The following is a 12,787-nucleotide window of genomic DNA, read 5'->3' as shown; positions in this document are numbered from 1 at the left end:
CGAGTCCATGCCAAGGGAAAAAAAAAAAATTTAATTGAACTCTACCAATTCTACCAAGAAGAGTCATAAAATATCCAACCAGAATTCTGCTAGAAGCTTGTTCATGGTAAACAAAAATGTTTGGTCAAGGTGAATCTTGCGAAGAGACATTTTACCCAAATATTAGGTGTGCTGTATGTATAATTTTGACCATGTGTTGATTTCAGAAAACCCAAAGAAAATTAAAACTTGTGCACCAAATTCTAGTGGTTTTTTTTTTTTAATTAAAGATGTATGCTGTACATTCTGCCACAGAAAAAGAACAGTTCAAAGAAATGACTGAAAGCCCAAATATTGCCATGACATTCATATCCAAGATGACATTCATGTCACTGTATGTAAACTTCTGACCACAGCTGTAAGCTACATCAATGAAACTTTGCGTGCTGATATTACTATTCATGATCCAAGTTGAGTTCGAAAATCATTTATGAGAAATTATTATTATCCCCCACCACGAAGCGCACGGGGGGGTATAGGAACGACGTCCTTCCGTCCGTTTCAACCTGGACAAGTTTTCTCAGAAACTACAGAAGCTACATCAATGAAACTTTGTGTGCTCATATTACTATTCATGATCTAAGTTGAGTTTGAAAATCATTTACGAGAAATTATTATTTTCAGAGTTATGACCCTTGATTTATGTTATTGGACTTTGTACAAGTGGACTCGATCTGGACAAGTTTTCTCAGAAGCTACAGCAGTGAAACTTTGCGTGCTCATACTACTGAAAAAAAGCTGCGTAGCGTTTTATGAAGGTGTCATAGCACGCACGATATCATAAGTCAATATTAAAGCGATGGGCTTAAGGTCATAAGTGTTAAGACTCAGGACTTCATAAAATGCTCGTGGCGGGGGATAGTGATGACCATGTCGTCTTGTTGCTAATTTTCATGAGCGCTTTCAAAAGAAGAAAGCGAATGTTTCAAAGATTTCCATTAGAGCCCTGCACTCCTGCGGGAGTCCCGCAGGACTCGCGGGACCCGCTGCAAAGCAGTGCGGCGCGGGACAAATTTTGAAAGCTCATTGCGGGCGGGAGCGGGAGTGCACATATGTGGGCGCGTGCGGGAGTGGTGATAAGCTGCAGTCCCGCTAACTAAAAACGTGTTTAAAATAAAATTTATAAATTATTAATTTATGTCTATCATATATAATTTGTGCTAGATATTTTATTTGGCATTAATAAAAACATTTTAAGATGCCTAAATTTGCAGAGAGAGTCAGATTGCCAGATTGAGGCCAAGTTTACATTAGACCGTATCTGTCTCGTTTTCTTCGCGGATGCACTGTCCGTTTACATTAAAACGCCGGGAAACGGGAATCCGCCAGGGTCCACGTATTCAATCTAGATCGTGTCTGGTCCGGTGCTGTGTAAACATTGAGAATACACGGATACGCTGTGCTGAGCTCTAGCTGGCGTCGTCATTGGACAACGTCACTGTGACATCCACCTTCCTGATTCGCTGGCGTTGGTCATGTGACGCGACTGCTGAAAAACGGCGCAGACTTCCGCCTTGTATCACCTTTCATTAAAGAGTATGAAAATACTGCAAATACTGATGCAAATACTGCCCATTGTGTAGTTATGATTGTCTTTAGGCTTGCCATCCTTCCACTTGCAAGTGGTAAATGATATGCACTGGGATCACACACACAGCGGCTCAGTCCCGAATCACTGCTTGTGCACTTCACTCGCGAGCTCTGTGAGCTGCGCAGGGCCGGAGTGCGCACCCTCCAGAGGGCACTCGCTGTTCAGGGCGGAGTGATTTGGAGCGCAGGATGCCTGCGGAGCCGAGCGTATCCGTGTATTGGCGTTGCTGTGTGCACGCGAATCGTTTTAAAAACGTTAATCTGATGATCCGCTGATACGGTCTAATGTAAACCCCACCTGAGTGAGGAATGGCATCTTAAATTTGCCATTGATCACCCTAACGGGCAATCCTTTGATCACTCTAATGACTCGCCGTTCACACCCAGCCTCCAGTGACCCACACTAATGGCCCTTTTCCACTACCCTTTTTCAGCTCACTTCAGCTCGCTTCAGCTCACTTCAGCCCGACACGGCTCGCGTTTCGACTACCAAAAACCAGCACGACTCAGCTCGTTTCAGCCCTGCTTAGCCCCTAAAACTCGCACCGTTTTGGAGTGGGGCTGAAGCGAGCCAAACCGTGCCGACTGAGGTTGGGGGCGTGAGCAGACACTCCCCTGTGCACTGATTGGTGAGGAGGAGTGTCCTCACATGCCCACACACGCCCCGCGAGCGCGCTGGGATCTGTAAACACCGCAAACCCGGAAGAAGAATAATTACGAATTACGAGAATTTCTGAAGCCTTATGCGCCTCGCCTCATCTATACGCTCTTGCCAGTATCTGTTGGCGTTGTCGGTGACAACAAGCCACAGCACCGAGACCAGCAACACTAACGACTCCATGTCCTCCATGTTTATTGTTTACTATTCGGGTCGTGAGACTACCGCTTAAAAGGTCACTGAATCAGTGACACAGAGCATCGTGCAGGAGTTCGCGGAGCGCAAGGCTCACCGTATGCCCTTCAAATAATGCGCGCAGTAGGCTATTGATGTTTTATTATGAGCCATGTACAGTATGTCGCCTAATGTTTTTTTTTGTTTCTGAGTTACATGTTCGTTTGAAGGACTTAATGTACAAACTAACATAGTTGCACCCCGGAGTGTTGAAATTGGTAAACACAGTGCATTCAGTGAGGTTTGCACCGCCCTCCTTTTATTTCTGACTCTTCCTGTCAGCGTTGCAACCTCTGAGCGCTCATTCGTATGCCCTTCAAATAATGTGCGCAGTATAGGCTATTGATGTTTTATTATGAGCCATGTACAGTATCCTAATGTTTTTTGTTTCTGAGTTACATGTTCGTTTGAAGGACTTGATGTACTAAATAACATAGTTGCACCCGGTAGTGTTGAAATTGGTAAACACCGCAGTTGCGGACATTTTGTAGCCTAAAATGATGTTATGATAAGCTTTAATAAAGGGCCCGGTCATTTGCCCCGCCCCCGGCCCGACTCTGACTTGTTCCGCCACTGTCACTGATGTCACTGTTTGCGCTGCTTAACGACATCACATGACGTCCACCCACTTTCGCTAACTCCACCCAATGTGTCCACCCACTTCCAGCCAGCACGGTTCAGCGCGGTTGTAGTCGAAATGCAACTCCAACAGCCCCGCTCAGCTCGACTCGGCACGGCACGGCTCAGCCGCGTTTGTAGTGGAAAAGCGGCATAACATGATGCCTCAATGACACCTTAGATGAGCTGGTCATCAGAATTCTGATTCTGATCCAGGAGAGGATAAATAACTCTCGTACGTTTCCGATTCCTTTCCTCTTCTGTGTTTGAGCTCTCCAATCATGGCAGAAGAGCAGAGCTCCTTTACTGAAGCTCACAGTGCTTCAAAAGTAAGTGCTGCTTTAAAAAGGGGTACATTTACCGTTAAAAAGTCAAGAGTCCTGAAATCGGACATTTGGAAATCATTCTCACTCGTGTATGACGCAGAGGGAAATCAGCTGCCCTTTGCTTGTTGTGATAAGTGCCAAAAGGTTCTGACATACAACGGCCATAAATCAGGTACATCAGGCCTGAATCGCCATGTATGTACTGTGTTAAAAGGACAACAATTGTTGGAGTTCAGAGGGAGCAACGCAAAAGTGACAGATGCATTGAAGGCAAAGCCCGTGGAGAAATGTGTTGGTTTTGTTGCTGCGGACCTCCGCCCGTATGACGGCATCACTGGTCGGGGATTAGCTCAGTTTGCCCAACACTTAAGGCCAATTTATGCTGACAACCCAGTCCTCGCAGACGGTGTCGCAGACAGTGTCTGCGTAGCCCCCCCACCTTCGCAGACGCTCTGCGTGCACCTCCAAAAACTGTGACCACCGCAGAAGCCTCGCAGACAGCGCCGCAGACAAGAGGGCTCTGATTGGTCCGCTGTACACGCACTTCCGCTTCTCTACTTTCCCGGTTTGGTTTGTTTTCACGACCGGCATTTTTAAAAACACGAGCGAAGATGGAGCAGCATGAAGAGCGGTTGATTGAGGAAGTACGGACATCTATACGACTCCAGTTCTAGTCATTATAAAAAAAAAAAAGTTCTAGTCATTATAAGTAACCGGAGGATAAACACTCCACTAACCACACCCACCAACTACTCCTAGCGACTTCGCGCCCCCTTGCGTTGTGCCGGTGAATAACATCGCACACGCCTATTATCCCCGCTCAACAATAAATTACAACTGTCTGCGAAAAGCTATCTGCGAAAGCCTTGTCGCACGAGCATGCAGAGGCCTTTAGTTGACACGGCAGCCACAATAGGCAAATTCGATGTGCGAGATCTTCTGCCCCATCCAACAACTGTGTCACGTCATGTAGATGATAGGGCACTCAAATTTAGAAGAGCTTTTGAAGAGCGGGACTGCACAATGCGGGCGGGAGCGGGACTGAAAAATCCGACCCGCGCAGACCTCTAATTTCCATATCTAAAGAAAATATATTTTAGTACATACTCTGTGGTGTTGTTCTCCCCTCCATCCAGGGTGGCCGCGGGTCCTTAAAAAGTCTTAAATTTAATTTTCCTAAAATAAGGCCATTAAAAAGTCTTAAATTGTCTTAAATTTCAAACCCCGTGGTCTTAAATTTTCAATCTTAAATTTATGGAGATTTTACTCAGTCATATCGTTAAAATGTGGTACACTTTGGATGGAGAAAAAGTTGAATCGTTTTTGATGCTCACAATTATACCGCGCAGGCTCCGAATCCACCGGTTGCTAGACACACACGTGCTTGACAACCACTCAGTGCCTGATCTGTTGATGGAGGGTAGTCCGAGCCACAATGGGTAAATGTAAATTAATGATAACTGGCTGCAAGATGCAAAATACTCGTGGTGGCTGAAAGCTGTACCCAAAGATGCCAACAAGGCATACTGTGTAGCATGCTGTAAGACTTTTAAGTCGGGCACAATGGGGATAAGAGCGGTAGACTCTCATATGAAGAGCGCCAAGCACGTTGCTTTTGCTAAAGGCCAGGAGCATCAGCCTCAAATATCCAGGGATGGGAATTTTCCGCGGATCCGCGGAATTCCGCGGATTTTATCAACCCAGGGGTCATTTTTGTGAATCGTCTAAATCCGAGGAGAAAATATTTAGGGGGGGGTTAGGTATATGTTGACCCGGTCAACCATCGGGAACAAGGCTCTGTTTACATCAGCAGTTCAGAACGTACACTGTATTTGATTGGCCGTTGAGAGAGAAATATCGCGATTTGACCAATGGTAAACGAGCATAGATAGGAAAGGCTAAAATGTCACATGTAAGCTTCGTTCTGATTGGTTCTTCGCATTTCGCTTTCTTACTCATTCAACATGGCGCTCCACGAGGCCGGAGATTGAGGATGTAACAGCGAATAAGAGCTTCAAAATGGTGAAAATTATCACAAAAGAAAATGAATCGCTTATTCAGGTGATAGATAAAGACGTGAAGAATAAATTCCGTTGGGACTGGTTAGAGAGAACTGTAACTTTGAAGATAAAAATCGGCAAAACCACTGAAGACGTAGTTGAGAAATTGTCCGATTTCATTGGAAAATGTGACGCTCCCGGCAAAGCCCAATGTATCTACTGCAATGACATTATTAATTATGGCTCTCGCGGGTGCATTGCTTTGATTGAACATGCTTCAAAAGGGAAGAAAGGGAGCTGAGAGAACTGTTCAACAGGGAAATTGTGTTTCTGTTGAGACAAGTTCACTGCAAAAGAGGTAAATGCATTCTTTAATAAAGTAACTGAAACATTTACAGGATTATGTCAAATATTCTGTCTTTGTGTTTAATTTATATTCATCATTCCTTTCATTCTAGCATGAAGTTAAAAATTCTTTTTAGCTGAGCATTATTGAGACTATTTTTGTTTATTAGTGTCCAAAACTCAAGCTTCTTTGGACTGAAAATATTATTCAACTGAGCAATCTGAGACCATTTCTAGTGGTCTAAAATGTATAAAACTCATTAGCTTCCGGGGGCCTTCGGCCCCCTGGACCCCCGACCAGGCTCCGCCCTGGACCTGGCTGGGGGCCGATGGCCCCCAGGCCCCCAATTAAATTTTCAGCTGAAAATACAATTTCTCATTCTCATCCCTGAATATCCGACTTCAGCGCTGCCACCACTAACGGTCGTGGAGAAGAGGATAGATCTGCGAGATGTAAGAGAATATTGTGTGTGTGTGTGTGAGAGAGAGAATATATATTCTATTGCGTGCATGTGAGAATAGTATTGTTTGTGTGTGGGTATCGTTCCAAGTGTGTTAAGAAGTGCAAGTGAGCATATCTTTCAAGTGAGTGAGCCGAAGTTTCAGGTGTACGTGCATTCACATTGTTTTAACTGTTGTTTTCTGCATTGTTGTTTGACCAAAGATGGAATTGAACAATTCTGCTTACAATGCGACTCCCCAAGCAGAGAAAATAATTTTTAAAAAACTGTTGCATTGGATTCTGTGTGTGTGACTTCATTCACATTTTCACAGTGTTACATTGGATTCAAACGTTGTGACTGCGTTCTGATTGTCACTCAGTGCGTCTACATGCACATAGAGAAAATCGAATTTCTGCCGTAGCTCGACTGAAATCGAAGTTCTAAATGCCATGGAAACACCTTAGCTCGGCTGAAATTGAACCGAACTTGATTTCTCGTAATCGAGCTACACGACCTAGATTATGCGATTTTTGCCGAGCTACTTAGTGCATGTAAACCCTATCGAGCTAGTAGTCGAGCTACTTACTTCAGCACTGCCCCTTCCGGGAGTGACGAGACCACAAGCGGGAAACACGACAGCCTCGGTCGGCATGACAACGGTAGTAGTGAGCAGCAGAAGAGGTCAGGAGGAACAAACGAAGAAGAGAAAATGGCGAGCAGAAACTTGCACTTCTGGAGCAATGAGGAGTCAGAGTTCATGCTCATTCAGCTTAAGGAGTTGAATATATTAAAATTCATGTACAGGAGAAAAACGCGCAGTGGAGAACACGGAACTGATAACTTTTTGTTTACACTCTTGAATAGCTCTTCATGACGACAACCGGAAGTGTACCAACACGATGGGGCGTGTAGCGCCACCTGTGGCTCAGGTGCACAATGTACCTCACACAATAGCTCGATTTCCTTGTGTGCATGTAGGATTGGATTTCTCTGGCACCCCTGCTGGGAACCTTAGCTCGATTACCGACAGCAGCTCGATTTGGATGTGCATGTAAACGTACTGATTGTTACAAGTTTATCCGATCCTTATATTGTGTTCTGAGTGTGTGAATGCCTGTCAAGGAAAAGAAATGAAGTACTTCTACTAGAATAGTGTTTTCTGGTGAATGTTTACAAGAACAATAAGTTACATTAAATTATATAGGTTTTTTTTTTTTCAAAAGTACGTTTTTGCGTGACTTTAGATTTGGTCTTAATTTTTTTTGGAACATGGTATGAAAAAGTCTTAAATGTCTTAAATTTAACTTGGATAAACCTGTAGACACCCTGCCCCCATCTCTCCTTAAACAAAATGTTTGCACTGTTTTTCTGCTTACAGGAAGTATGTCACTGTTTGGAGACGCTGGGCTCTCGAGGGCAGTGTTTTGAAATCTTACAAACTGCCATCATCAAGAACCTGGTGAGTGTAATGATGGGTCACAGTGTGAAACATATCACAGTATGGATCGAATTGACTGATTTTGTCTCTGTATGGACGTCTAGTGTGGGTTGCTGGTGGTGCCGGACTGCATGTGCGCTGCCCTGTTGAGGTGTATTCCACGGTTACTGGATCACAACCTCCTGCCCAACGACACACTCCTCCGCTTCTTGGCTGACTGCTGTCTGAGCATGCTCAGTCTGCTGCTGCAGCTGGAGCAAAGCGCCCGCAAGAGGTGCACACTCACTCACGCACCTACGTTTGTGCACGTGACCATAATGTACATTAGTTACAAGCATTTTTTTTAAACATGAATCAAAGAAACCAAACACTAGATTTGTCATTTTTGGAGTGAGCACATTGGAAAATCTCGGGTTCCGTTTACTTCCGGAGAATTCACGTCATTTATGAGTCACGACAAATAGTAAAAACAATATCGCTAACTTTCATATTCCAAACAAAAAGCACAAGAAAAATCTTCTTTCTCTCTATTGAAACAAAAACAAGCGAAAAAAGACATGCTTGCAAAAGAAAAGGCACCCCTACAGTGTCCAGGCAGCTCTAAAGGGTATAATTATGTGGTGTTTATAGAGTGCAGCTCTCCTCTGACTCACATCTGTAGTTATAAAGATACTGTAGCTTATAAAGTGTTAACAAGTCAAGCACACATGTGCATGTTGCTTATGTATTATATAGACTATTTACAGTGGTGCTTGAAAGTTTGTGAACCCTTTAGAATTTTCTATATTTCTGCATAAATATGACCTAAAACATCATCAGATTTTTGCACAAGTCCTAAAAGTAGATAAAGAGAACCCAGTTAAACAAATGAGACAAAAATATTATACTCGGTCATTTATTTATTGAGGAAAATGATCCAATATTACATATCTGTGAGTGGCAAAAGTATGTAAACCTTTGCTTTCAGTATCTGGTGTGACCCCCTTGTGCAGCAGTAACTGCAACTAAACGTTTGTGGTAACTGTTGATCAGTCCTGCACACTGGCTTGGAGCAATTTTAGCCCATTCCTCCGTACAGAACAGCTTCAACTCTGGGATGTTGGTGGGTTTCCTCACATGAACTGCTCGCTTCAGGTCCTTCCACAACATTTCCATTGGATTAAGGTCAGGACTTTGACTTGGCCATTCCAAAACATTAACTTTATTCTTCTTTAACCATTCTTTGGTAGAATGACTTGTGTGCTTAGGGTCGTTGTCTTGCTGCATGACCCACCTTCTCTTGAGATTCAGTTCATGGACAGATGTCCTGACATTTTCCTTTAGAATTCACTGGTATAATTCAGAATTCATTGTTCCATCAATGATGGCAAGCCGTCCTGGCCCAGATGCAGCAAAACAGGCCCAAACCATGATACTACCACCACCATGTTTCACAGATGGGATAAGGTTCTTATGCTGGAATGCAGTGTTTTCCTTTCTCCAAACATGACGCTTCTCATTTGAACCAAAAAGTTTTATTTAGGTCTCATCCGTCCACAAAACATTTTTCCAATAGCCTTCTGGCTTGTCCATATGATCTTTAGCAAACTGCAGACGAGCAGCAATGTTCTTTTTGGAGAGCAGTGGCTTTCTCCTTGCAACCCTGCCATGCACACCATTGTTGTTCAGTGTTCTCCTGATGGTGGACCCATAACATTAACATTAGCCAATGTGAGAGAGGCCTTCAGTTGCTTAGAAGTTATCCTGGGGTCCTTTGTGACCTCGCTGACTATTACACGCCTTGCTCTTGGAGTGATCTTTGTTGGTCGACCACTCCTGGGGAGGGTAACAATGGTCTTGAATTTCCTCCATTTGTACACAATCTGTCTGACTGTGGATTGGTGGAGTCCAAACTCTTTAGAGATGGTTTTGTAACCTTTTCCAGCCTGATGAGCATCAACAACGCTTTTTCTGAGGTCCTCAGAAATCTCCTTTGTTTGTGCCATGACACACTTCCACAAACATGTGTTGTGAAGATCAGACTTTGATAGATCCCTGTTCTTTAAATAAAACAGGGTGCCCACTCACACCTGATTGTCATCCCATTGATTGAAAACATCTGACTCTAATTTCACCTTCAAATTAACTGCTAATCCTAGAGGTTCACATACTTTTGCCACTCACAGATATGTAATATTGGATCATTTTCCTCAATAAATAAATGACCAAGTAGAATATTTTGTCTCATTTGTTTAACTGGGTTCTCTTTATCTACTTTTAGGACTTGTGTGAAAATCTGATGATGTTTTAGGTCATATTTATGCAGAAATATAGACAATTCTAAAGGGTTCACAAACTTTCAAGCACCACTGTGCAAACCCAGAATAAACCTGAAGTATAAAAAGGACGAGCTGGCATCGAGCTAAAAATCCTTCGAGAGTAAAAACTAGCATAATGCGGTTTTATACGAAGGTCAAGGCAAGCACAGAATCAACAAAGTACAAAACTACAATACCATAAAGCAAAAATTTGCCAAGGGGTGTTAGGAGTTTGCATGTCTCATCTCATTATCTGTAGCCGCTTTATCCTGTTCTACAGGGTCGCAGGCAAGCTGGAGCCTATCCCAGCTGACTACGGGCGAAAGGCGGGGTTCACCCTGGACAAGTCGCCAGGTCATCACAGGGCTGACACATAGACACAGACAACCATTCACACTCACATTCACACCTACGCTCAATTTAGAGTCACCAGTTAACCTAACCTGCATGTCTTTGGACTGTGGGGGAAACCGGAGCACCCGGAGGAAACCCACGCAGACACGGGGAGAACATGCAAACTCCACACAGAAAGGCCCTCGCCGGCCACGGGGCTCGAACCCGGACCTTCTTGCTGTGAGGCGACAGCGCTAACCACTACACCACCGTGCCACCTGAGTTTGCATGTCGAATATATAAAATATAATATTATATGGACACGAGTGTTTTACTGGGAAATACACCATTCGTATTTTTCTTACAAGCTACACATTCTCTGGGACATGGAGAACCAAAACCGGGACACAAATCTCTATTTATTCTATCCACATACACTGGATATGAGCAATCACACGGTCTGATTGGCTACTCTACTACTAGGATATCAGCTCATGTACCATGAGTAGAGAAAAACAAAATGGTGGCGCGAGTTACTGAACCAACCGAGGACGAAATAAAAACTCGAAAACAAAACCCCCAAAATACAAAAAAAGCAACATAATATGGAATAAGAGTATTTGATGGTAAGAATATATCTTTTTTATGAGTTTTCAAGAATTATTATCGCATTTTTCTAAGATTGCTACGGTCATTTCACCGATTTGTTTACATTCTAAGCGGAAATTATTGTGTCGGATGTTTTGTATAAAAAGTTTTTATGTATTGAATTTGCAAAAAATAAAAACGCTCCAGGCAGCACGGTGGTGTAGTGGTTAGCGCTGTCGCCTCACAGCAAGAAGGTCCGGGTTCGAGCCCCGTGGCCGGCGAGGGCCTTTCTGTGCGGAGTTTGCATGTTCTCCCCGTGTCCGCGTGGGTTTCCTCCGGGTGCTCCGGTTTCCCCCACAGTCCAAAGATATGCAGGTTAGGTTAACTGGTGACTCTAAATTGACCGTAGGTGTGAATGTGAGTGTGAATGGTTGTCTGTGTCTATGTGTCAGCCCTGTGATGACCTGGCGACTTGTCCAGGGTGTACCCCGCCTTTCGCCCGTAGTCAGCTGGGATAGGCTCCAGCTTGCCCGCAACCCTGTAGAAGGATAAAGCGGCTAGAGATAATGAGATGAGAAAAACGCTCCGTTTCTCAAAATCCAGTGACTGTGGATAGAATAAAACGGTTATTCCACTCACTCATTGTACATGACTTATAGCCAACTCTGTGCTACGCGCCTCGTCGGCCATCAGCTCGTACGATTCGATTTCATGGAATAACTGTTAAAGGTCACTCGTGAGGAAACCGATGAATTGTTTTGATAAATTTGGGTACTATTTGTTTGTGAATGTGTCTATATAATAATAAGAAAATCACACGCTGGCTTGAAGATATGAAGTTTATCTTCTCATTTTGAAAAACTCGCATTTTTCGTACGAGATGCATCGCAGATCTGAGTGACATACTTCCCGATATTTCACTCCCATGACCTCACACCCAGTGTTTTCCTGCTGACTAGACGCGTGTTGTCAAAATGGCGAATCGGGTCAAAATTTAAATTCTTTTGATTAACTTGCTTTTTTTTGTGTGGATGTGTCCATATGATATGAACATTATACGGTAGCGCAAAGATATGAAGTTTATCTATTAGTGTTGAAAAATAGATCACTCATTCGCGTCACTCACTCGTGAATATATTCACCATTCAAAGATAAACTTCATACCTTCGTGTACGTGTGTGTGTGTGTGTGTGTAAAAAAATTTTATACATTTCAAAATATGACTCCGACCAGGGTTGTGTAGTGGTTAGCGCTGTCGCCTCACAGCAAGAAGGTCCGGGTTCAAGCCCCGGGGCCGGCGAGGGCCTTTCTGTGCGGAGTTTGCATGTTCTCCCCGTGTCCGCGTGGGTTTCCTCCGGGTGCTCCGGTTTCCCCCACAGTCCAAAGACATGCAGGTTAGGTTAACTGGTGACTCTAAATTGACCGTAGGTGTGAATGTGAGTGTGAATGGTTGCTTGTCTCTGTGTCAGCCCTGCGATGATCTGGTGACTTGTCCAGGGTGTACCCCGCCTCTCGCCCATAGTCAGCTGGGATAGGCTCCAGCTTGCCTGCGACTCTGCACAGGATAAGCGGTTACAGATAATGGATAGATGGACTCCGACCAACTCTTCCCTTTTGCAAAAAAAATAAAAAAATAGGGGGGATGCAAACTTTCGCACACAACCACATACATCAATTGATTTGTTCATATCTAAATACAGCTCATAGCAGTGATATAGGACAGACACTCCACTACCTCGGCAATTTTGCACAGCTCAGGCACCACTAACCGGACAAATTTGGACGTTTGCACTTTCCTGTGATTCTTTGGGTCAAGCCAACTTTAATATATTCCATAAATGTTCATTTCTACACTTATTGGGTTTTCCACCATTTTTT

General features: G+C 43.9%; 1 protein-coding gene across 2 annotated transcripts in view; it reads left to right on the top strand.

Moving 5' to 3' along the window:
* Positions 1–12,787, top strand: part of tex10 (testis expressed 10) — an 85,416-nt gene that overhangs the window by 65,890 nt on the left and 6,739 nt on the right. For both annotated transcript variants that reach the window (XM_060900180.1, XM_060900181.1), the window contains exons 13-14: positions 7,632–7,712; positions 7,796–7,965. In XM_060900180.1, coding sequence (XP_060756163.1) covers positions 7,632–7,712; positions 7,796–7,965 — 251 coding nt within the window. The remainder of the gene's footprint in view (positions 1–7,631; positions 7,713–7,795; positions 7,966–12,787) is intronic.

The sequence above is a fragment of the Neoarius graeffei genome, chromosome 19 (genome assembly GCF_027579695.1).
Source record: "Neoarius graeffei isolate fNeoGra1 chromosome 19, fNeoGra1.pri, whole genome shotgun sequence".
NCBI classification, from domain to species: Eukaryota; Metazoa; Chordata; class Actinopteri; order Siluriformes; family Ariidae; genus Neoarius; species Neoarius graeffei.
The sequence above is the reverse complement of the archived record's forward strand: the minus strand, read 5'-3'. Positions and strand labels throughout refer to the sequence as shown.